This window comes from Tachypleus tridentatus, chromosome 7, assembly GCF_004210375.1.
Source record: "Tachypleus tridentatus isolate NWPU-2018 chromosome 7, ASM421037v1, whole genome shotgun sequence".
NCBI classification, from domain to species: Eukaryota; Metazoa; Arthropoda; class Merostomata; order Xiphosura; family Limulidae; genus Tachypleus; species Tachypleus tridentatus.
In genome coordinates this window covers 54790692-54818425 of record NC_134831.1, presented here as the reverse complement: position 1 = coordinate 54818425, position 27734 = coordinate 54790692, and the positions used below count along the sequence as shown (strand labels likewise).

At 34.2% G+C, this 27734-nt stretch overlaps 1 protein-coding gene across 1 annotated transcript; it reads left to right on the top strand.

Moving 5' to 3' along the window:
- Positions 1 to 1644: 1644 nt before the first annotated feature.
- On the top strand, positions 1645 to 24819 carry LOC143257676 (uncharacterized). The gene is made up of 6 exons (XM_076516717.1): positions 1645 to 1817; positions 1953 to 2193; positions 17241 to 17426; positions 19678 to 19718; positions 21141 to 21455; positions 23245 to 24819. Exons 1-6 carry the CDS (start codon positions 1645 to 1647, stop codon positions 24707 to 24709), a joined length of 2421 nt encoding a protein of 806 aa, XP_076372832.1. The 3' UTR covers positions 24710 to 24819.
- Positions 24820 to 27734: the final 2915 nt, after the last annotated feature.

Here is a 27734-nt window from a genome sequence, read left to right as displayed (position 1 = left end):
AGCACGAATTAATTCGCTTAGATTGGCAGATGGCATATTGTGTAGTACGAAACATTTGAACGGTTGCATTGAAAAGCCGATCCACAAATCGTGTGTGTGTGTTTTTCCTTATAGCAAAGCCACATGGGGCTATTTTCTGAGTCCATCGAGGGGATCGAACTCCTGATTTTAGCGTTGTACTAACAGGAAACTCAAAACAGCGTATAAATATTTCCCGGTTGTTAAGGTCTTTACCATAAATGCGTGACGTTATAACTTTGAGCACAGTGAAAATACGTTGGTTCATTTGAGTCCAATTACAAATAATTTGTTCCCACCCATAAAATGAATAAGGAAGTATCCTATGGCGAAAATGTTATTTACAGATGAAAAGTTGCAAAGTTTGTTGCAAAAAAAGACAGTAAGAGTACTAATACATAACCAAAAGAGCTATAAGAACAATCCAGTAATACTACACTGCACGGAGGATGACTGTAAGAGACAACACAGGAAAGCTAACCAGTATTTTATGCAAATTGTATGCTAAAATTAGCTACGTTTTAACGTTCATTTCCATTTATTAACACGTGAAGGTACAATCTTTTTTTGCGATTTGTTATTCATTGAAAAACCTGTTAAAGTAGTATGGCCCAATCCTCGATTACGCTAATTATTTCTTATATAAATATAACCATCTAAAAATAGGCCATGTTACTACTGGTAACATGTTTAAACGATTGAACCTACGTGCTGAAACTGCTTTTAGAAAAGATATTGTTTAATTATAATTAATATCGATTCTTAAAGTGAAATCAAAATCTTAAATGGAATGTTGAAGTTTTGATTTAATGTACGTATTACAGTTTCACATCTATGTCTAATTTGCATCACATAACATTTTCATTTTCTGATGTTTTATACGTAAAATACTTATTTTTAATTCACTTCTATAATTAATATATTGTATAACAGTTTGTTTATTTAAAGTTTAAAGGATCTACGTAAATAGTTATGTTTAATCATTACTAGAAAATTATAATCTTACCTTTTATCAGAAATGTTCACACATCTTTGTCTAGAGCTCATTTCTTTCTGCATTGGAACTTTATGCATACAGGCTTAATAAAGAATATTCCTATCAGTTTTCTGTTATACGTTTGACATTGAATAGTTACTAGATACTTAACGACCTGCGCATTTTGAAGTAGCACCTAGGTCTCACCTAAAGAGGAAGTCGTGGCTTGAAGTAACTGCACTGTCTTGCAAGAAGATCTGCAATTTATATTCCCTTCCCAACCAACCTCCATGGCTTTGGTCTGCAGAAGAGGAATGGCCGTGCCAACCTGCAGTGATTGCCAAGTTCAACAGAGGTTGTAGAGAGCGGTCTCAAGGTGCAGCTGAAGTGGCATGCCAGGAGATGTTCCAGGAACTTAGCCAGAGAGAAATTGCATTATTGCAACATACGGCTCGTTCTCACCAGAAATCATGAAAGCAGGTTATGGATTTGCTGCGTTTCTGAATAGCACACCAATAACTGAGAAGTCTGGAGCATACACCCTGTACACAAGTAGCACCAGGATGGAACTTGAGGCTGTCAAACAATCTCTTGGATAGCTTGTCCGAGAATCCCCTGATGTCACCACAGTTATGATTGCCAGCGACGCCATGGCAATGTTGCAGAGAATCCAAAGTGGCTGGGTACGTGATGGGTGGAGAGAGGCTGCACCTCATCTCCATGATAAACCTCCCACCTTTGTGTATGTCCCAGGCCACGCTGGTGTCAAGTACAATGATAAAGCTGACCAAGTTGCAGCAGCAGCAGAACCAATGGACCAGATGTCACTATTTCCTCAAGATATAACACTCTTATGCTAGCAGTCAGCACGCCAAACTATCAGAGAGTCTCTCATGCACTCAGAATAGAGAGATAAAATTCTCAGCCTCAGGAACCCTTTTGGCATCTCTCATGTCAGCTACATCAAAGGCCTTGACAAATGTTACAGGAAGCAGCTGATCACCGGCAACATTAGCAGAAGTGCACTCGACCTCCTGTTGACCGGAAGGGTCAAGGCGGAGAGGATTTGTGACTCGCTGGACACACCTCCGGAATGCCCACCGGCCAACCCAAGTTTTAACACAATTACAAATGATGTTGACTTTTTTCATCTCTGTTGGATTTCACCTGATGACAACTTGAGAAAGCTTGACCCTTGTGTAAAACCAAGTTACGTGTTAGTTTAAGGCTAAAAGAAGTAATGTTTTTTTTTAATATAAAACTGACAGACAAACCAGAAATTCTATTTATTAATCTTTCAAAACTTTATTTTATGTACATTATAACATTTAAACTCGTTAGTCAGGCAAAGCATTAAATGCATTTTTCACAAATTAACATAGCTTAAAACTGAAATCAGTAGTTGATTGGCAATTATATTTTTTAAAGGACCTTTAATTTTAATTCAAGTATTTATTCTTTCACATTTTATAAATCAAACACATATACTGTTTATCTATCCAGAATGTACTTTAGAACATCAATGTGAAACTACGGACTTGACAATTATCGCAAATACTGAAGCATTTATTTAAAAAACCCTTCAAGATACACTAATATACAATGCACATAAACATCTTAGAGGAATAGCTTTCATAAAAATGTGTTCTACATTATATTCATGTTGTTATTTCATTTAGAGTTTATATGTTTTTATTTCTGTGACATTATGGGAAAAAAACACTGACTTTATCACGAGACGTTTTGATATATCGTACAAAAGTTATGTTACTACATAAATAAATTGTGGAGTTGTTAAAAGATATCTTAGAAATAAGAAAACTGATGTTGTGCAATGGTCAGGTGAATCACCTGATACCAAACAGATTGAAAATTTATGTCCTAAATTAAATCGATTAAAGAAAGATCTTAAGCAAAACGCGAAAGATGAACTTTTTGAAGTACTTAAAGAAGGATGACAATCAATCACTTTGTAACATCTGTACAAACTCATTGAAATCATGCGACGTCGACATGAAACAGTACAAAATGCAAAGGAATGCTGACTAAATATTAACTTGTGAAACTAGTTTGTTTTATTTTGAGTTTCATATTTAAGTTAGGTTATTGCAGAGGAACTTGTTTGATCATTTTGTAGGTTAATTGGAATAAGAAGATATAACAAACTACAACAGATGCATAACACTTTTAATGAGATTGTGCAACTCAAATTATGAAAGGTTCTGATATTTACAAAAGCTAGTGTTAAAATTAATTTGTTAGATTATATTTGAACATATTTCGTGTCTTCTAAAAACATATAGTTTTACATATTTTTCTGTTATTTAAAAATATATATAACAAATTAAGAACATTTTCAAAGAGGTTCACTTTTTGTCCACCCCTCTATGGCCATTAGTCACAAGGCAATCAATGGTATCAACTTCTTTTGTCATCAAAAGCATAATATAGAAAAAGAACTGATATATTTGTCTGATATTTAACAACGCAGAACACTTACTGTAACTGTAAAAAGTAGATTTTTCTCACCTAGATATTAAGAACTATCAAGCGTTATCATATTTACGGAAACATTAATAAAAATATGTATTATCGTTCTTTTATATTTTTGTAAAAAATTTCAAAGGGTCTTAATAATAAAAAATACGTAACTCACTTGATTGTAAACTTTCCTGTTATTGTTCTGGCGATTGATTCTGTATTATCTCCATAGTCATTTCCTTATAATTAGATCAAGGAGTCGATCTTGGTCCTGTGGCTAGCATGGTTGGTTTGGTTTGTGAACCTGAGAATTTATGGATAGAGATCCGTTGTCACAGAAACATGGTCAGCACTTTTGAGCTGTTGGTGCACAATAAAAATGACAATTAAATCCTAATATTTGATGAAACAAGAATAACTCAAAAGATGAGTGACGTTCACTCAATGCTTTCCCTTTTATAGTTTATTAACGTACAATAAGGGATGACATACGTAGATGATCATTTGTGCAGTTTTTTTGAGAAAATTCTAAAGAAACAGCTGTGATGTTGGTTAGGTTTTAGAATAAATTCACCCTGGTCTTACTCCTTGTGGTTCAAGTTTACCATTTCTAAAACCAGCTTTCCCTGATGAAAGCTGGTTGCCAGTGATAATACGTTATGTACGTCGACTACAAGTTTTCTCTGTTTTTGGATTTATTATACATTAGGACACTTGAAATATATATAGTGAGAAATTAGTGACTAGTTATGACGCATCAATAAAATTGTTGTGTTAAAGTATCAGTAAATAATCGTTCATTCTTCCCCCATCCTTTATATTTAGCGTACATCTCTTGGCCTAGGTGTTAATCTTAAAGTTTAACAATCCATTTAAGATTTTGATCTCATTTAAAAATCAATATTGGTTATAATTAAATAACGTTTAATTGTCTCGCTAAATGCAATGTCAATTCGTTTAAATATGTTAATATGTAGCATGGTTATGAAGGCAAAAACCAATTTTTTAGATGGTTATATTAATGAGAAATAATTAGCATAATCAAGAATTGGACCACACTAATGTCATGTGTTTACATATTAAAAGAAACGTATGAAACGTAACTAATTTTAGCATAAATTTTGCATAGAATACTGCTCAGCTTTCTAATATTGTTACTCTCCATACAGTGGAGTATTATTCAAATACTCTTTTATTTCTTTTGTTCATGTTTTCAGTACTGCTACTAATCGCTTCTGCAGCTACATTCTACAGCTCTTTTCTGTAACAATTACACCATACGGTATTTTCATATTCATTTTATGAATGTGAACAAATTGTTTCTAAATAGAACTAATTTGTAGCTGCAATATAGTATTTTTTGACACTGGTGTAGAAGCTGATCAGGTCCAGGTCCTTTTCATATTTAACAATGTATTCCTTGGCAGCATTTCCAATAGAAACTGCCTCATCAGATTTGTGTAAAGATTCATTGTTGTAGTCAAGTTCAATGATGTTGCCTTCAAGATATTCTGACTTGATGTATCTGACAAGTATATTTTCAATTTGTGTAATCAAAGTTCTATGCATAATGTGTATGCAAGGTTCTTCTCTTTGCAATATCAAATTGGCTTGCTCAAATAAAGGAATTGTAGGCTGAAGAAAAAGACAAAATCGAAAGTTCATTTTGTTGTCCAAGAAAACTTAACTTATCTAACTTACTCTGCCATAACTTTTCTTGGTTACTTTCTTGCTAGCTTTCGTTTTCTTCTCTCTTTTTTCATTATTGTTTCTTCTTTAGTTCAAGGTCAGACTGCCTAAACATATATTGAGTTACATCAAATGTTTCTTTGTCTGCTTTTGGAGACTGTTGTCTTGTGTCCCTGAGTGGCTGAGAGGATGTCTTGACTGTGTCCCTGTGCGGCTGAGAGGATATCCTGAGTGCTAAAGTTTTGCTGCCTGACTGAGCTGTACGTTTAGATTCTTTTAAATCTAGTTTTTCCTTTTCACAGTGAAAATACTTCTTCAATGGCTTCCACATGTCCAATATTCTGTTGAGGCACACCCCAGTTGATAGTCATCTTGTGTTAACAAGTTATAGAATTTTTCTTGTTTCTTTGTCATACAATCCTCGAAACTCTTCGAAGTGTTGTATTCTGCTAGCACTTTTGTCCAGAAAATAGTAAATATCTATCAATATATCAGAAACTGGGCAGGTCAGTTCTCTGGAAGCTTTCTGGGCAGCAATATTCATGAGGTGACAAGCACAGCCCATGAAGTAAATGCTAGGCTGTCGTCTTGAGATGTGTCCCATGACACCTTTACCTATACCAGACATAACTGAGACATTGTCTGAAAAAAAAACTAAAAAAACAATTTTCCCATGGAATTTTCATCTTTGTCAGTTCGTGGTCCAAACGTTTGAAAATATTCTCTCCCGTTGAAGCTTCTTTTCATTCCACCATTGTCAAAAGAGTTTGTTTGTTTGTTTTTCAATTTCGCACAAAGCTACTCGAGGGCTATCTGTGCTAGCCGTTCCTAAATTAGCAGTGTAAGACTAGATGGAAGGTAGCTAGTCATCACCACCCACCGCCAACTCTTGAGCTACTCTTTTACCAACGAATAGTGGGATTGACCGTCACATTATAACTCCCCCACGGCTGATAGGGCGAGCATGTTTGGCGCCACGGGGATGCGAACCTGCGATCCTCAGATGACGAGTCGCACGCCTTAACACGCTTGGCCATGCCGGGCCTGCCAAAAGAAAACAAACAAATTTTCCAAGCAAAGGGTCAAGATATCGTACAACCACTGGATACAGTTTTGAGTCATCCATGTCTGTAGATCCATCTGTGGCTAAACTGTAAAGTATGCTTGAAATCATTTTGTCATCTTCACAACCCAACATTTGTACAATGGCTGTAGTTTTGATTCTAGCACAGCCATATTTTTTCGCTATATCAGAGTCTAGGAACATTTTTCTGAATAGATGTCCTGCATGATCGGCTACAGCTAGAGGTAAATTATGAGCAATGACGAATTGCGTGAACATCACTTCTGCATTTATGGTTTCATATTCTGAATTCTTACTCATAAATGTCGTTATTTGCATCTTTTTTGTCTTTGCCTCAGCCTTTTGTTGGTGAGATACCGATTTTGTATGTCTGGAACAATCGTTTATCCCGCCATGCGCCACAGAAAAATCGATGTGACAAACTGTACAAAACGCATAACTATAACTGACTTTTGATGCAATGACCGGATATTTTGCACTATACTCTTTCCTAAATTTGTGATTCACAGTTTTAATCCTTTTAGATTTGCTAGAAACAAATCCATCTTGTGAACGATCGCATTGGTGTTTCTATGCCGCTTAGAAAACGAGAAATACCCATTTAGTGCTGATTGGCTGACAATCACTGATGACGTAACTATGGATTTTCCCACGTACCCAGTATAGAGAAGCACCGCACTCAAACCATTGGTAGACATCGGAGATACAAATATTTTTTATTATTTCAAACATAAGCATGATTATTGCAAGTAGCCATTTGGACTATATCTTTTATTTATTATCAAAATTTATTTGTATCCCACTAGAAATTTTCTTTTCACCCCCTTCAAGCCCTGGGTGAACAATTTATCACTTTATTTTATAGGCCTATATAATATATAATAATTTGGGAGTTGCAACAAATCGTAATATTTGTCTGTATGAGCGTATAGTCGTAATGTATACACCAAAATCGTGATGATTACGCTCAAATCGTAATGGCTGGCATCTCTGCAGTACACATTCATGGCCAAGACCTTGACAAATAACAAACATTTACAGGATATGTTGATCATCTTTTCAAGACAACCGTTCAAATGTTTTAAACCATATACGTAATACGTTCTTGGCCAATTACAGCAAATTATTTTGTGTTAGAGGTAGAATAACTTAAATTATTTGTTTCTACTATACATTTCAGTACATATAACATGATGTTAAGGAACAACAAGGGACTTGTTGGTCTATCTCGGCAACCCTCTCCTTCAAGCCAAACTATTACCATTAAGATCTCGGCAACTCCATCCTTCAAGCCAAACTATTACCATTAAAAAAAATTTAAAGCTCGCTCTTGTCATTTACATGTCTGTCAAGTTTTATTTTAAACTCACTCAAATTTACTGTCTTTATAACATCCGAAGGCAATCTATTCCATAGGCGATTCATCTTATTTAAAAATATAATTGCCTCAGCTGAAGACGGCTTCTACTTTGCCTAAATCTGTACTTGTGTACCTTAGTTCTATAATTCTCGCAGTTAAATATGAAAAATATCAATGCTTCAGCATTATCAATTTTGTTTAAATCTTAAATACCTTAATCAAGTACCTTAATCTCTCCTCATATGACAATAGCTCCATCCAAGATACCATTTTAGTGGCACTACTCTAAACCCTCTCCAACAATTCAACGTCTTTCCTAAAATAAGGAGTTCAAGACTGGAAACAATATTTTAAATGTGGTCTAACCAGTTATGTCGAGAAATCCCACTTGTAGAGAAATATATATGTAAAAACGGCTCGTTTGGGTTGAGAACATTTTTTTACGTAGAGGAGTGAAGGTCGAAACGTTGTTCACTCCTCTACATAAAAAAATTTCTCAACCCAAACGAGCCGTTTTTACATATATAGTGGTTTAACCAGTGACCTATACAATGAAATTAAAACCTCTTTATTCTTGTATTCAGTATCTCTGTAGATTAAACCAACTAGCAAGAGCACAGTACATGAATAGCTTAAGAGACTGATCAACCATTATACCAAGATCCTTTTCTTTCATGACACTTTGAAGGTTATTTCCATCCAAATGATACCTATAATTCAAATTATGATAACCCACATGCAATATCTTGTATTTATCATAAGTGAAACCCATCCTCCATTCATTTGCCCATCTCAATAAATGATCTAAATCCTTCCGTAAAGCAACAGCATCCTCTTCAAAGCTAGCAACACCCAAGACCTTAATATCACCTGCAACTTTAAATACTTTATTGACCATTCCTCCATCTTTGTCATTAATGTAAATCATAAAAAGCAATGGTCCTAAGATTGAACCTTGAGGAACGCCACTCGCAACATTAATCCAGTTTGACTGAACTGCATTTATAATAACCTTCTGCTTTCTTCCATCAAGCTACTCTTCAATCTAATGAGTTAATTTATCCCCCACACCCATGGAGGTAAGTTTCTTTATAAGTATTTTATGTGGCAATTTATTAAATGCGTTATAAAAATCCAGATAGAATTTATATTTTCACGCTTACTCTCATTTGCATAAGCAGTAATATTTCCAAAGCATGCCAAAATATTGTAAGACAAACTTTTCTCTTACTGAAACTATATTGACTGTTTGATAAAATTCTAAACTTTCTTAAATAACTTTGCAAAATATCATTTACCAGGCTTTCCACTATTCTCATCTACAAAACACACATTTAATTTTTTAAACCATGTTAACTCTGTACACTCCAACATTAAGTTCACCAGCGAACAGGAATAAACTAACTAACTAACATTTCTCAACCTAATGACCGTTGAAAAAATTATACGCACACACCTAGATCAACAACAAACAAACGACAATAAATTTCAAGATACAACAAACTACAAAACCTTATACTGCTGCATACCATATGTTCCCGACATCAGCGAAAAAATAACAAAATAACTAAGATTTGGAAAAAAAAGTATAACAAAACACAACATTCTAGTAGACACTAAATTTATTCAAAAACCAGGTACAAAACTAAAGTCCATACTGTGTAAAAACTACAGTAACAAGTAACACTAGCATTATTTATAAAATGCAATGCAACAACTGCTACGACTTTTATATTGGAGAAACAAGCAGAAAAATGGAAACTAGATTCAAAGAACACCAAAAACACCTTCACACGTTTTTGAACACTGCAAATCAAATTAACAAAACATAACCATTGAAATTTCCAGATACTTAGTAGGAAAACAAATATAAACACACAAAATCAAAGAAGCTTTACTTGTACGACAACTGAAACCAAAATTAAACCAATTACCTATACTAATTAATAACCTATCATCTTACTGCAACGCTCCTACAATCCCTTACCTGTTTACATTCTCGTCAGTTGCAAACTCTCTCTTTGTTAATCTAAAGATTACCTGAGAAAGTCGAAACATTGTTCTCTGCTTTATTAGTAAAAGTGAAAATACCCATACCAACCATTCTGAGATATATTCAGACTTTCCACTATTTTTCTCACAACTTATGTAAGACTAATAGGCCTAATAATTATTGCAACAATTTCTATTTCCTACACTGCAGCTAATTTCCAATATGTTGGTACTTGTTCAAAGGATTGACAAAAAATTAGGGCAAGTGGCTCACATGTGTAATCCATGACCTCCTTTAAAATTCTCGGAGAAATATTATCTGGCCCAGGATCCTTATCATTCTTTAAACTCTCCAATTTTATTTCATCAAGTTAAAATTTATATAGTTGTCTTGTTCAACTTTGTTTTCATCTATCAGTTGTTCAAGATGAGGAATACTGCTTAAATTTTTATTAATTAAAACTGAAGACAAAGCAAATTTTAACAACCTAACTATTTCATAATCTTAGATACAAGCCTTCCTTCACTATCCCTCGAGGGTTCTCTCTCCATCCTAACATTTTGTTTACATCTAATGTATTAAAATTTCCCTGTTGTTAATTTTATATTTTCAGCCAAGTATTATCACACATCCTTTTTCTTGATCTTCTATACTTTTCCAAATCTTAATTTTAAATCTAAATTTCTTTAATTTGTGATGTTTCTCTAATTTTATCTGATATATATTTCGTGAGGCGACCTAGTTTTTACTTGCATCTGCCCTTTACTTTAAGCAAGGAATGCATTGGATTTGAATATTGAAAAATGTTTCTTTGAGCATTTTAAACATTTGCTCAGTGTCTCCAAGTACCGCAGCTGCTCAATTAACAACTGATAATTTTTGTTGAATCCTGTCTAAATTTATTTTTTTTTAAATTTGTAATCAAAATATCATTATTCCTGATTTCCATATGCAGCAAAGTGTGAAACCTAATACACTAATGATAACTAGTACTTAGGTATTTCCCAATTTTCACACTCTCAACCATTTCTAAACTAGAAGTTAACAATAAATCTAAAATATCATTATTTCTAATAGGTTTCTCGACCAATCGGTGAAGATATCTGTCTTGAACAGTTTCTAGAAACCTCTCTCCTTCATGATTCGACTCAATCATTTCCTAATCAATACGTCTGAAGTTAAAATCACCTATAATTATGACTTCAGTAACAGCTGAAATATTAATCTCACTGAAAAATTTCTCGCTGATTTCACCAATTTCATTTGGAGGTCCGTAACACATTTCTACTAAGAGCTTTTCCCCTTGATATCCCTTAAGATAAACCTAAATGGATTCAGTCTCCTTGTTATTAATCTTAATATTCTCAACTTCAACAGAATGTAACTCATACTTTACATACAGAGCCGCTCATTCCCCTCTCTTTATTACTCTGTGTCTATTAAATAACCTATAACCACGTATTTCAAAGAAATTTCTGTCGTCAAAATCATCTACATTTAACCATGTTTCAATTATTTTTATTTTATCAAAGTCCTCTGTTCCTACCAGTGCCCCAGGTCATTTATTTTACTTCTTATACTTCTATCATTAGAATAGTAACAACTAAGCCTATTTTTTACTGATTTCTTTGCTAAACCTTCCTCTACGTTTTAATTTTGTTTCATTCAGTTTATCTTTTCCTTTACCACTAGTTCTAGTGTAAAACTTTCGTGACAGTTGAGTTAATAGCTGTTGAAAACAGAAATGTTCGCTCTTCTCACTGAACTAATCACACAAGTGCAACCACCTAACCTAATCATCCTTACATATTAATTTCAGCTTAGCATTTAACTCTGGTAACTTTCTCAAAATTTTATTTCCACAATTATTTCTTAGCAGTAGTCCTGATACAATTTATTTATGGCCTTTATCTTATTAATTATCTCATCTGACTTACTTTTTTTTACATCGTTAGCCCAAACATGCACAACAAAGATTGCATCGTTGCCAATTTCCTTCATTAAATCTCTTGCTCTGACAGTTATGACTTCTACCTGTGCCTCAGGATAACATAATCTAATTTTCTCCACATTTAGCCCACAGACTATTCTGTCCACATGTCGTATCAGTTAATCACCTTTAACTACAACCTTTTAAGCTCGTAATCCACATCTTTCTGCTTTCCCTCTTTTTAATAGTTCCTCGTCTGCATAATCCAGTGGTTGAAATCTGTTGCTCGGCAAAATAGGGTCTTTACAATTAAGTCTACTAGTTTTAACCCTAATGTTGCTCTTTCTAATTTTCTGAATGTTATTGTTAATCATAGCTGATGCCGCCCTTTCATATAAGAGTTTAAGCTCCTCTTAAGATCCTGCTGTTATTTTGCATATTTTATACTTTTCTTTATCTATTTATTCAACTTTAGTTAGGATAGCCTTCAACTTTTCTCCAACTTATAAATTCTACACAGAAGCCGGACATTCTCGCTATTAGCTTTCTTTGAAATACATAGTAGTTCAGAGATCCCAAATAAAACCCATTTATTGACCTATCGTACGTAATGAACTGAGAATGCTTAACACTCGAACTAGTCTTAAGCACTGTGTTATTTATAGAATTATGTGTGTGTTTCTTATAGTAAAGCCAGATAGGGCTATCTGCTCAGCCCACCGAGGGGATTCGAACCCCTGATTTTAGCGTTGTAAATCCGAAGACATACCGCTGTACTAGCGGGGTCATTTATAGAATTAAAATAAATACTCGATACTATAATTAAACACCAGTAGTCTGTTGTTAACACCATTAAGCCTAAGTTTGACAATTAAATTATTTTTATACTGTATTTATTAAGTAAAACAATGTATTTAATTTGTCTTAATTCTCACTGCAAGTAGGATTATAGCTAAGTCTAAACAACCGTTACGCGTACTAAGCGTTATGTGACTTTACACTACGAAAATCTAAGTTAAATCTTGTACCTGTTATCTTACTAAATTTAGTTATTTTATATTATTCAACTGTTGTTTTTAAAAATATAAAAATAATAAAATCAAATATCATTCAAATATCCACAATATTATCAGAACTTAGTTTTCAACGTCTTCCCTTTTCAAATAGCGTCCTCTGAAACTGTAAGAACTATGTTACGTGTTCTCTTTATCGGATATAGACCGTTCTTAATAGAGGCTTGGCTAGTGTTAGGCCTAATAATAGTGGACTTACATATTTCGGTATGCGCGATTATAATGCTTTTGTATCTTTCTATAAATCCTGTGTCTAAAGACGTATGGTTGGAATAAAGATAATAATCGGACCTCAAATGTTTTGTGGATTTCTGCTAGTTTCAAGAAAATTTTAACTCTTTCAAACAGCAGTTAAGCATTATTTATGTATGTATAATCAAATGTAATTTTTAAACATGTTTTGTTGAAAATAAACTATTACAGTTTTACGTCAAATTTAGTAGAATTGTTTACTTTTTCACCTTAGTTTTACTAAATATCTTTGCATTTTTTGTTGTAAAATAGTGAAAGATGTCGTTTTCCTGTAATTAAAACTATTTTAAAATCCATTGCTGTCGCATCTTCCAATATTAGGAAAAACAGTTAAGATGAGAAACATGATTTTTGTAAAACACAAACATGGAATTGCGTTACATTAACATAATAAGTGTAATATTTTTATTTCGACCCTGCATGACCAAGTTGTTAAGACACTCAACAAGTAACCCGAGGGTAGCGGGTTTGAATCCCCGTCGCACCACACATTCTCGCTGTTTCAGCCATGTAGGCGTTATAATGTGACTGAAAATCCAACTATTCGTTGATAAAAGAGTAGCCTGAGAGTTGGTAGTGGGTGGTGATAACTAGTTGCTCTCACTCTGGTCTTACAGTGCTATATTAGGGGCAGATAGCCTTCATATATCTTTGCGCGAAATTCAAACCAATATTTTTTGTTTTTTGGTATGAAAGAGAAACTTGTATTCTAAATACGGCTGATACTGGTGTCAAAACTTTAATTAAAATAAAGTCCAACCAGTTTCTGATATTAATACCAATATCAACCGTCTTTAAAATACATTTTCGCTTTAAGTGGGTTTCTCACCATAATGAGAGGGAAACTCCATTACTCTACAACACAAAAAGAGCATGGGTTGTGTAATGTTTCAAATAGCGCATACGCCATCTGCTGTTGTAGAATTAAAGTGTTTGACAAATTGTTACTTGTTTTGTTAGTAGTCCCCAAGGGACATGGCAATTTCACGGACTAAAATCTGAGGATCAATTCCTCTCAGTATACACAGTAAGTGAAACAATATATTTTAATATAAGATAAAGAAAGAAAAGCGTTCTATTGAATTACATTTTTCCTTTGTTGTTACGAGAGGAGTGGAAGATTCTTATACGCGTTTTTGACTCCATTATTCTAACTCTTAGCTCAAGCATTTGAATTTTGACTTGCTTTTTGCTATAGTTAGTGTTACTAGTCTTATTCCTAGAACTAGTGCAACATTTAACATTATGTCTGTCTTATATCTCGAGTAATTTTCTTCTAAATGGCAAGTTTATTAAAGTTGGACAAAGCATTGTCATCTGTGTTTAAATAAGTTACTTGAAATAATTAATGTTTGTGTGCTGGCCTTACCTTGTCGGCTCACTGGATTAGTATTGTAGACTGTTGACATTTGTTTATTACAAGTCTGTCTTATTTTATGTTATTCAAATCGTTTTTAACTTCGTTAACTAGTATTTTTAAAGATTAGGGAGAAATATATTTAAATTTGCATCAGTAGATGTTTATTTGATATACGCTTCAATGAGAGTATCTAACAGTGAACTTGCAAAAGGAAGCAGATGTCCACAGGGGGCTTTATTTTGTTATTTTAGGAAGCATTGTTGCAACTTCTCTCAGGAGGTCTCAAACTAAAAGATGTTCACCTAAAATTACAATGAGGAGACTGTTATGGTGCTATTTTCTGAATTACAGTTTATAACAGCATGAAGTCTGGAAGCAGTAGGACTCATACGTTTACAGAGTGTTTTCTCACGTTGTATATTGTAAAAATTACGTCATGGAGGATCTTATTGGCAGATAAATTAGAGGATTAAATTTGTTCTTACATTCGTCATTAAATTTTATTTTATGTTTCCTTGAGATTTGGGTTTGGTTGAGGGACTACTTTTTATTCTCTTTCTCATTTTGTTGGACTGGGTTCTTCGAAGCCAGGTTTAAAATCTGAACCTTATAATACAACCATTACGAAAAATATACAATCCAGAAGTCTTTAAGAATTTGTAAGATAATACTGAAACACTCAAAATCGAGAAGACAGTATTACGTTAATCATAAAAATTGCAATTTAACGCTTTACATCTTTACTTCCCCATATTATACAATTAGCAGTAATTAAACAAACACAGGTATCCCAGATCACAGGTACACAGCTACAATAACCGTATTAATTAATACACAATCAGAAACAATAAACTGAAATAGCCATAAAAAGGAAAGTAAAAACAAAGTCACCAAACAAAAAGATCAACAAATAATGAGAGTTCAGGAGAGATATAACATGAAAAAGAATAATGAACTGAATTTAACATATTGTAAATAAAACAGCATTATAACAACGGTTACTAGCTAGAAATTTGTAACCGCGTAAATAAAATAACAATTCGTGAGAAGAAGAAAGAGGTCAATGTTGAGCATGATCCTCCTTGGTCCAAAACACGGACCAGAAGAAAAAAGAAGAGACTATTATGAATTACCTTATGTTAAGTATAACATCAGAAGAGCAAGAAAAGAAAGATGATGTAGATAATAAGACAATCATAGTGCAAGAATTCAAAAATTACCACTGATAAAGAACTACATTCGTGGGCTTTAGCATTTAAAGTAGTTTTCATATTTCATATCAACTATTTTCATTTATTCGTCATTGTAAAACATTTCTGAAACCTGCCGCTACAGTCACCTTTGGCAGTTTTCTTTATACAGAAATGACAGGTCATGTGATGGACAAGTGCGTGGAAGGGTAGCACTGTTAGTCGATCAGCATGTGTCCACCCTGTCTTTGTCACTCGACACACCCTTGGAGGCCGTACCATTACGTGTTTCCTTGGGTTGCACCATCACTGGTTGTTTTCTATACCTGTCGCCTGGAGAGACCTATGATCAATAAGATCTTGATGCTCTCGTTGAATAGTTGCTGTCCTCCTTTGTAATCCTGGGGTACTTTAATGAGCCTCAACCCTCATGGGGAAGTGCTGATATTAATAGGAGGGGTCACTCTGTAGAGCGTATGCTCTCTGATCACAACCTTTCTCTTTTCAATACTGGTTCTTCTACTTATTTCCATGCACTTAGTCAGTCTTTTACTGCTATTGATCTCTCAATTTGCTACTCTTCACTGTTCTCCCATTTCTCATGGAGGGTTTACAGTAACCCACAGAGCAGTGATCATTTACCTATAATTTTGAGAGAGACTGGCCGTGGTCGATGCCACTCAATCCGCGTGCCCCGGTGGAAGCTGGATCAAGCCAACTGGCTCTCTTTCACTGCTCTATCAGAACTTGATCTTGCCATCACCTGTGTCACAACTGTGTCATAGCAGTGACTGAGTGTATTATCTAGTCAATATATTCCTGAAACTTTGACAAATTTTCCACGGTATCCTCATCTGTGGTGGAATCCTACCTGCCACATGGCACGGAAGGATTAAAATCAGACTTAGGATACCTTTCGTAGGTATTCCACACTCTCGAACCACATCGCTTCTCAGCGAGCACATGCACATGCTCGGCAGGTAAGAAGTCAAAGCCAGAATGAATCTTGGATTAAACTCACAACCAGCATCTTTTCTGCCACCAGTTCCAAAGTCATATGGGACAAGATTCGGAAGTTCAGTGGGCAGTATAATTCTGCCCCCTTTCGATCTTGCTCTCTGATGATGGTCAGGAAATAGTTAAAATCTGGAGCATTGCCGATATTCTCGGTGAAAGCTTTTTCTGGGTATCTAGCACTTCTACTGCAACCTCCACCTTTTAACCATCAGTACTCAGACAGAACGGTCACTTATTTCCTTACGGGTTGATCATCTCTATGACTATAACCGCTCCTTTACACTGGTAGAACTCAAACTGGCTCTTCATCGGTTTTAACATCTCTCTCTCTCTAAAACCGTTTACATGCACTTTTGCCGCCAGTGGAGTGCTCACTCCGATCCTAAACTCTGTAAGGGCGAAGTTGTTCTCCTCATAGTCCCTGAAACAAAGTTTTTGGGGCTTATCTTTGACCGTAAGCTGACCTTCATGCCACACATCAAGCAGCTACGGGTCAAATTTACAAGAGAACTGAACATTCTCGTTGTCCTCTCTTCCACCACTTGGGGAACAGATCGACGTTCTATGCTAAAAAAACTATACTATGGATCACTAATCTATGGCTCTGCCCAAACCTCGGCCTTGTAAATGCTGGACCTCGTCCATCATCAGGGACTTCGGCTTTGCATTGGGGCTTTCCGCACTTCCCCAGTTCAGAGCTTATACATAGAGTCACATAAGCCTTCTTTGCACCTCTTTGCAACTGTCTTTATTATATGCTTCGAAGCTTTGTTCCTTACCAAAGCATCTCACTTAGGGTTGTATTTTCCTTCTTCAGTGGGCCGACACTGCAGCTAAGTTTGTCTGCTCCGGTAGTATCACTACTGTGTCTGTCCCATACATGGACTATAGTCCTATATTCAAGACTCGGATCCGTGACAGTTACCAGTCGACTTGGAGTGAGCAACGTGAAAAACAAGCTTTTTCAGAAAAAGCCTGCTATTGGACTTTGGACCTTGTTTCCGTAAGGATAGGAGAGAAGAAGTTGTCCTAACTAGACTACGTTTGGTCACAGTTTCTTAACTCATGGTTTTCTTTTATCTGGGACTGATGCATCAATATGTGGTCTGTGTAATTTTTAGGTCACAATAGTTCACATTTTACTGTCATATCGTCGTTACGACTCTCAACGTCAGCACCATTTTAAACATGTTTTGTCCTAAGATTTATCCCTGATGCTGGACAGTGTCATTGGTGACACTGTTCACCTTACAAATGTTTTTTTAGTTTATAAAGGTCATTAGCCTTTTTAATGGTATTTCAGTTTTTAATTAAAAAATTGGACTTTGCTTTGTTTTAACATGATTCCTTATTACGAAATAAAGTAAAATTAGTTCGATAAAATTAGAAAATCATCATGACGTCAAATAACTTGAAACCACGACTGGAAAAGCCAACTTCAGGTGACTAACACTAATGTTTGATGTTGTTGTAGTTGTTTTGAATTAAGCACAAAGCTACATAATGAGCTCTCTGTGCTCTGCCCACCATGGGTATCCAAACCCGGTTTTTAGCGTTGTAAGTCCACAGACATACCGCTGAGCTACTGTGGGGCTCTAATGTTTGAACCTATCCGTTAATCATCCTGGAGAGTTGTAATAATTAAAATTATCCTACAGAAAGTCTTTTAAAACTTGTATTACTTTATTTTATCTCTTACTGCTGTAAACTAGATTTAAAAATTGAACTTAACGCTGTTTAAGTTTTTAATTCAAAAATATACTTTTTTGGTTTTAATATGATTCCTTTTACGCATTTTAATACTTTTACTTTGGCGCAGATATCCTAGTAGCTTAGCGCCCTAAAACGCCAACCAACCAACCATACTATGCTCGAGATAATTTTTTCGTAAGTTAGGTTGAACAGAGAAATAAAATGTTCACGTGTTTCCACAGTGTCTTTTGTTTATATATAAGAAGTGATACGTAGGCACCACTACATCCAATGAATTTTTTTTCGCTTTATAAGTTATTTTTTGTTATTACTTGACACCCTGGAATTGCAATAAAAACCCTCAGGACACTTGGGAACAGGGTATGGCGCAAATGATGGGGAAATCAGGCTTAGCATAACTACAGAGTAACAGTAAGTTTTGTTTAATTTCGATTTTTAATGTAGCTTAATATAGTACAGAAAATTAATTAGATTAAAAAATGTACTGGTGCAATATGTTTTTAGGAAGAACAAGCCTGACTTTCTTACAGAAATCTATTTCTAAAATAATGTTTAATTTTTTATATCAACCAAGTATGGCTATTGTGCAGTGGCTAATGTACGGATTTAGAATGATTAATTAAATCCAAGGTTTAATTCACTGCAGTGGTCAGAGTGTAGAGTTTTACGCTGAGAGGAACAGTAACATCTATCAAACTTATTTTACATAATTCAGTTCTCATTGAGTTTAAATTCACCTGAGACAAAATATTATTTGTTACTGTTAACATATTTTAAGCATCAATGTGGTGTTACATGCAAACTGGCACTGATGTTACATACAAACTAATGCAACATAGAGATCGCGTATTAGAAATCTTTAACACTAAAAATGACATCACATGGAGTTGTAAAATGATACTAAACCATTCATTTGGCCTCTCAACTAATTAGATTAGTACCTGAACCAAAATCAAGGTGAACAGTTAATGTTTAGTTGAAAAATAAAGACAATAAAATTGTTTTACGTAGTGACCAAGCAATTTCTAAACAGACAATATGGTAGTTAATTTGGTTTAGATGAGTAACACTGCACAACAAGTTTTTGAAAAGTTTTTGCTGATTGTTACAGGTACCTGGTGGGTATGCACAAATATAGTTTTGGTTTTGCTTCATCACGTAGAAACTCTGAGAAATAGACAGTTAACTGTTTACCGGCAATAACGTATTTAATTGCGTTTATGTTTCTAATACGCTAATAAGTTCAACATAATTAAAAGTATTTTGCTTCTGATTTTCGTTTGTATTCAATGTCTGATGCATCACGTTGCAGTGTACAACAGTAGTCAGCAAACATTGACGGATTCCAGTTGCCCTGATATCGTTTTTCCATTGTAGTAATGTTCTGGTAAAACCAAAATTTAGATAAAACGGTACGTGGTGGGCAAATTTGAATGTGGTTTTCGTGATCAGCAGCCACAAATCTATAAGGAACACCCAACAGTGTTCAAGGAGCAAAAACTGTGTTGTGCAGTGTTATTTTTTGCTTCTTCTTTTTATAGATCCCTCACTGGCAGAGTGGTATGATTGCAAACTTACAAAGGTAGATACCGGGTTTTGATACCCGTGGTAGACAAAGCAGAGGTATCCTTTGTACTGAATTACAAACAAACAATCTTTCTAAAGAAGGTACCGCTAGGAAAATAAATAAAAACTGGTCAAGAAAATATTAAATTATTATAACCAAGAAAACAGTATTCAAAACTAATGTATCATATATTACCATTAAATAAATCGTAATTTTAAATAAGCAGTCTCGATTAATGCTAAGTGAGTCGGAACCCAAGCTACAAGTGTTAAAAATTAAAATTTGTGTTTGATTCTTAACGCATAATAAAAGTTAAATATATATTTGTTAACAAACAATTTTTCACTGATTTAAAACTAAATTATCATATTTATCTAATTTCATGAATGACACGTTTTATTTTCTACATGGAAAGTAATTATTTTCATATTTAAATCTGTAAATTAAGTTATTAAGTTGAATTATAACATCCTTCTTCAATATGTATTTGAACACGATATTTACCTTTGTAGTAAATAGATGTCGCTTTCAACAACTTCTTGGCGTCTATACACCGTATATCTATTAATAACAGCCAATCAAGATACGCCTTCTGTTGTGCCACATTTACAACACAACTGTTACAACGGGAATGGAATTAATATTTCAAAGGTCATATCATAGAAGAATTTATATAAAGAAGCAATGATTATAACATTTCATCTTGAGTAGTATTAGTTATCTTTCGAGGAAATATCAATTTAAACCTGCTGGGTTTCACTTTAAACAATTTCAAGCACTCGTACTAGATACGCACATAAATACAATAAAAAAAACACCATATCCACCGTTTACAATCTTTGTTTAATGAAATTTTTTGAACTTTTTTAAAGTTTATATGTAAATTTATAAATGCAAACTATAAATTAAACATTTTACAGACTGTTATTAAGAAATTTAAAACCTATTTGGGACGTGCAAAAATAAAAAAATAAGCGTGAAACGACCTAAGAAACATCGAGAAAGAAAGTTGTTAACTGTGTTCGTCTCAGATTCCCCTCTCTCATGTGCTTCAAACATTTCTCATCAGTTATAAAAACTCTTATTCAAACCGAAGGGCTTATGTTCGTCAAGTTCTTTGAAGTTACATCAAGTAAAGGTATTTTATCCCAAATAGCTGTTCAGTATTGTTTAAGATTTTCTTACACAACCCTTTTCCTTATTTGGCAAGCTCTATGTTTAAAAGTTGAAATCACTCAGCAAAATTAGACCTAACATAAAGCATTTTCATGTATCCAGAAAACCAATAATTAAAAAGAGTAATGAGGAATCTTTTTACAATAGTCTCTATCTTTAAGTTAGAAACCTTTGCTTTCAACTGTTTTCAGTAGAGTATAAAAATATCTTCTTGCAAGTGTAGATTTGACGTACTGTTCTATAAATAAACGCATTTGTCAGTACACCAGTCTATACAACACGAAATAACCATGTGGCGTCTCGAAAAAGGTGGTCATTTGGCGCTCCAAATCGTCCAGCTCAAGGCATGTTTTCTCAGGTTTCTATAAACCGCGATCGTTTCTTTCGGAATGTCGAAGAACTTCGGGATAAGTGTTCTCAAATTTTTAAAGATGTTCGTAACCGACTTTTTTTTATTTTCAAACTGATCCGTGATCGTTTAACACAGGCTCGCTTGGGCCTTTGCGATCGCTACACTCGGGTATTTCAAAAATTTGATGATCGTTTGAGTATTGTGAAAAACAGCCGTAATATTTCGTAAGTATATTTTATAAATCGAACACAGAATGGTACACAGATTGTAAATAAAACAATAAACAGGAAAAATCAAGTAAATCAAAAGTGTATTTAGAACTTAAAAAAATGAAATAAATTATTTTAGTTTACAGACATAGAAATCTAAAATTCATAATTTGATTACCCTCCGTAGTCATAGTATATATAGCCCATATTTTATCGTTGCGCTTAAACTACTGAAGAGTAAATCCATTGTCTTTATCAAATTTTATTGTTGTAACAAAAGAGCAAAACTGAGTAGAATCGAAACGATAACTAGAGATATAAAAAAAACAGAAAATAATTCCTTAATTCCAAATTGTGTTATTGTTAAAAGTTGAATACAGTAAGTTAGTGTGAATATGTTAAATAATTCATTTTTCCTTACAATATATGACTGAGGTGTGCTCTCTTCCATTGGATCAATGGTAAATTTACAAACTTATAACTCCAAAATCCATAGTCTGATTCCTACTGTGAACTTAGCATATCTGGCCCATTGTGTACTACTACGCTTAAACATCAACGCTTAAACATGCATCTCTGTCTTTAACAGGCTTAAATGTTGGACTATTATTTTGTTCTGTTGTATTTTGGGCAAAGGAATGAATATTTATAGAAAAGAAAGTGTATTTATGCTATCATAGTTCTTCAGTAGGCCTGGCATAGACAAGTAGATAGGGTGCTAGACTCACAATCTTAGGGTCGCCCTTTCAGCCATAAGGGTGCGTCAACTTGTAACGGTCAATCCCACTATTCGTTGGTAAACGAGTATCCCAGTGTTGACAGTTGGTGGTGATTCATACTGAATTATGCGATAATGTATTCTACTTAATCTTATGTTTGTTGTTCCAGTGTCAAAAACAGTTTTATCTTCTCAGTAAAATTCATAAATATCTTTAGAGGATTGTGCGTGTCCTAAATGTAATCTTTCTCGAACTGAGAATTCGAGGATTTGCGGTTCGCAGTCTGTTGTCACAGAAACGTGCTCATCACCCTGAGGCCGTGGGTGCACGATATAAAGTGACAATCAAATCACACTAGTGGTTAAACAAAAGTTGCCTAACAGCTGACGGTAGGTGCTTTATATGTCTTCCCTCTAGTCTAAGAATTCTACATTTTAGACGACTATGCACAGACAACCCTTTGTTCAGCTTTGAGCTGAAATAAAAAAAAAAAAAAACCGGTATCGTCAATAATATTTTCAGACGAATATTCTTGAATCTGATTATCTTTTTGGTTAAACAGTAACTAAACATATTGAAGGTGTTAACAGATTTGTTAGCTACTAATTTTGTATAAACCTAAAAATATATTGAAAATCAACTGTCTTCTTGGACTTTCATCATTTAGTTAGTGTTTTTACTAACTATGTTGAAATAAACGTATGCTTGTATAAACCTAGCTTTTGACGATTCTTATTTGTATCGTTCATATCATTTAAGTTCAATAGCTGTGAGAGAAAAGCCAAGAAATAATTTTTTTAAAGCTGTATTGTTTTATCTATATATTTGTCCCATGAGTGGCTCAGCGGTATATCTACGGACTTACAACGCTAAACACCGGCTTTCAATACCCGTGGTGGGTAGAGCACATATAGCCCATTGTATAGCTTTGTGCTTAATTCAAAACAACAACAACCGTATATTTGTATTATTTAGACTACAAGATTTTATCGTAGGATATAAAAAAAATAGTAATTAATTTCTAAATTGTTTATTTTGGTAAGTTATATATATATATATATGTATTGTTTTCTTCTTTGAACCAGACAAAGATTCGAATTCCGGCAACTGAAACGGGTTATTAGTCCATATATGTTTGCTTACCCATTTCGAATAGCAAAAGCTGTCATAATTTCACTTGTATGTATTTCTGTGCTTCTAATAACGTCGAGTAGCTTTCTGTCTTCTGAGCCCAATGTTCGGATTGAAAAATCTGCTCCCTCAGAGGAGAATGAGTCTCGTTTAATAGCTAACCTAATGACCCCACAGCCTCCTCCTCCCCAGGTAGAGCCTGAGATCTCAGTGAAGTCCAATTGGATTGGGGTCCAGGAACCCGAAAGCTGGACCGATAATTGGATTAATATAAACGCAGACCTCGATGTTTATTCAGCGTATTTTGATAAACGTGCCAGTTTACGCGAGGGACCGGTCATTAGGATAATTGGCAAAACCGAAAGAAAACCTACGATTTTAGCAGCATACATTGAGTGTTGGGTTAAATTAATATCATCTGAAGGAGAAGAAAATATTTTGAAAATCAAAATGAGGGATTTGGATATTGACAAGCTGCACAATTCTTGCATTTTGAAATGTTCCCATGGAGATTTTACTACAAATGTACCTACGCATGTGGGCGTAAAGCTTACTTCGTCGTCAGAAGACCCAACGTGGATCAAAATACACCAAATTCCTCAGCCTAAAATGGATTCAGAAATAAACATTGCTGTATGTGTTCTACCGTTTTCTGGTCCTATGAACAAAACTCAATTATTAGCTGAGTTCATAGCATTTTATTCTGTTCTTGGTGTTCGCCATTTTTCGTTTTACGACTACGACACAACGACAAGCTTTCGGAGACTGTTAGATGTTATAGCTCAATCTGAAGACATGTCAGTAGATATTCTTCCATGGAAGCTCACGTGGGAAAAGAGTGACGATAGTGATAAAAAAGCGGGATCTAGTTTCGCCTACTTCTCCGGATTTCAAGACTGTGGCTATCGGCACATGCATCACTATTCTCACGTGTTGTTCTTGGACATTGATAATTTTTTGACCCCTTCTAGTCGCAACCACACAACCCTAGTGGAGCTAATTCAGAATCTTGATGCCAGTGAGAACGGACTGTGCTGTGATATCTACAGGTTCACCCAGGCCATTTTTTGCCTAAAATTTCCCTCCTTCGTATCCCCGTACCCAAACACATCTAACTTTATTACATTTGCGAAACGCATAGCCCGACCAGCAATTGTCCTGTCTTCTCATTGGCCAGGCTTTTTCAGATATTTTGTTCGACCAGAAAAGGCTTATATGTTCGGACCACATGACAGCTTTATGCTTCCACAGACCACAAGAAAAAGTATGGCCAAACCAGCTTTGATTCATCATTATCTCGATTTACAAGTATGCGATTTTAATAAGGAAAGACAAAAAGTAATATATGTTGATCTAATACCTTATCTGTATGGCAAAGAGATGCTGAAAATAGTGACTCCCTGGATCCATTACATTTGATGATGTTTTACAGGTTATTTGGAATATCACTTATTCTTATGTCATGAAAACGTAAGTTTAAATAAGTATAAATAAATACAAAAATGCTGAATAAACTTATTATATTAGTCACGTTAGAGAATACATTTCTTGCGTTCTAAGTATATTTAGTTGATTTTATCGATGTTAAAATTTTAAAGAATTTTTTGAAACGATTTGTGTAATTTAATGATCTTTGTTAATCAACTGAACCCGAAAACACAAAAAGAGACTTTGTACAAATTAAAACTCGAATCTAACTCTGATTAAAGAAAGTATCGGTAACATATCGATAGTTTGCGTAACAAGGAGTGGGAAATTTCCACCATAAAACAAAGTAGTTAACATGCATAGTACTGAATATACAGTGAAAGCAAAAAAGGATTCCATAGGACAGAACACAAAGTAGAAGATGAACATTATACTGCATAATATGTGATAGAGTAAAAGGTTATTCCACTTTATACAATAGGATATAAAAAGTCTTTAATAATTTTAAGTTATGAGGTTTGCCAAATTGAACACAAAAGAACCACGAATATTTCTTCATGTAGAACATAATGTCGTTCTGTTGGGTTGAGGAATAATTCGTGAGCGTTTTTTCAAGTTAACAAAATATATTCATAAATGAAACGCTTTCGCAAAATATTTCATGTCATTTGGTAGATAATTTTTTGCTCTAATAGATGGTGTGTTTGATTTTCATATGCCTTTAATTTTTGCTTTCATTTTCAGCTCATTAAATGGAATGTCAAGTGGACAAAATCGAGTATTTTCGACACCATCGGCTTTTCGCATTTAATTTCTTGCAATTTCGTTTAAAACAATGCAAACTATATACCTAGGTATTACATGAAATAAAGTATCATAATAAATGTTTTGGGTGTAATGTGTTCATGCATTGAAGTATTGTATAGTCTTGCATGTAATGCTTGAATGAAATTATTTAAAAACGCTCACGAATTATTCCTCAACCTAATAGATGACTCACGGTTAAGCGTCTTCAGGAATAATTAAATAATATAAGAAAAGTAACCATAACATTTTGTGCAGAAGGCAATTTAAACCACAGGACTTAATGAATTCAATAAATATTGTTTTCTTAGCTTCTTCTACCGAAACAGGTTGTTCAACACAACACTACTTAAAACATTTCGCATATCATTGTTAATTAAGCGCATTTCCCAGATTACCAGACTCATGACACACAAAGCTGATGAACACAAAAAATTCAGTTTATTCCACCTAACATTATTGACTAATATTCTTCTACTAAATTGTAGGATTCGTGATATAAAAATATGTTTAAACCACAGGTATCGATAAGGTTTCGTAAATTTGTTCATTTCATTTGATGTACCGAAGTACTGTAATCACAGGAATCAAGAAATTCAAGTAATCCTTTTGACTGAGCATCTTTGACCAATCTATCAGTTCATGGTATATATATAGATATATGCATAAACTGAGGCATTCAACACATAGTACTCAATAAATTATGATAATTTTTTTAAACAAACTTATTTTATCAAACTACCAGATTCCTGGTATACCTGAGTGTTGTAATCGTAAGGCTCAATACACTGGAATCAGTTTGTTAAACTAAACAAATCAATAGATTCTTGGTATGTTCAGGTGTTCGACACACAAGAATCGAGGAATTCCAAGTAACTAATATTCTTTAATAACTGATGTAAATATGCAACATTAAAACGATTCTAGAGTCTTTTCACGTCATTACAGCTCATGTTTTTGTATTGTAGCAACCTTTGCAAGTTCTTAATAATTATGCTATCATGTCTAAAACACACTACCCTTCAGTGCATGCTTTACATAATATATATATATATATAGCATACGAGGATGACGGTATCCCAGCGGTTGCTTCAACAGTACTATTGTGCAGAAATCCATCGATACTGCACCCGACAACGTGATCTGTATGATATCGTACCATATAGCATAGATATCCGTTTCACTCTTCATCTGCTTGAGGAATCAGATTACTTGAACAATATTTTATTGCAGTATTTTATGTACTCGTGCATTGTGTCGTTTTTCCAAATGTAAACTCTTCTTCATTATACTACATACTGTTATCTGAGGCACATGGATGGCTTTTTCACTGAGATTTGTGTTCGTGAATTTTCCTTTGCCTTTGGATTAACCCAACTGGTGCCCCAAGTTGATCCATATCTCTTTGTTTTACAATGTAATTTATTACAGGTCTTAAAAATTTAAACCCCCAACATGAACACATATTTACAATCTGAGTGCATGAATATGTTGTTGGAAAGAAACGTTACATACTTTTCGACAGCATCACACTTTCTAAGAACACCAAATCACGTAAAATTATAATTTTGATGCATTCCGTCCCACTGCAGTTTCATATGGCCTGTGAATTTCACGTGAGTTGCTGTTTTGCATATTCAAAATGTTTTTGTAATAACGTTCTCATTTCTCTATATTTACCATTCAAAAATATTCTGATATAAACTTTGCAGTATAAACGGTTAGTTGCAAACTCTCTCTTTGTTAACCTGAAGATGACCTAAGGAGGTCGAAACGCTGTTCTCTTCTTAAATGTTGGTAAAAATGTTAATACCCATACCAGCCTTTCTGAGATACATTCTACTTAGTGATGTTTGTTATGCATCAGGAATATTTTCAACATGGATGTTAAGCATTAACGAAAATATTACATCAGTTATTTTCTAAGCACTATTTTTTAGATTAGTACCAGTGGACTGTTCTATTTAATCTCAAGAACTTGTAAAACTTGACAGTGTAAATACATTCATATACAAATAAATACACAACTTTAAAAGGAGTACAGAAATAATGAAGTTTATTTGTAGCGTGGAATTACTTGTACTGAAACATGAGAGAAGTTTGACAAAAGATCCCTTTAACGTATTTTTAGACTAGTTTATCCGTTCGTTATTAGTCGCTTTTTTTACGACGTGAAACTAAAAATGTTTCGAGAAGAAACGTAAGTCTTGCA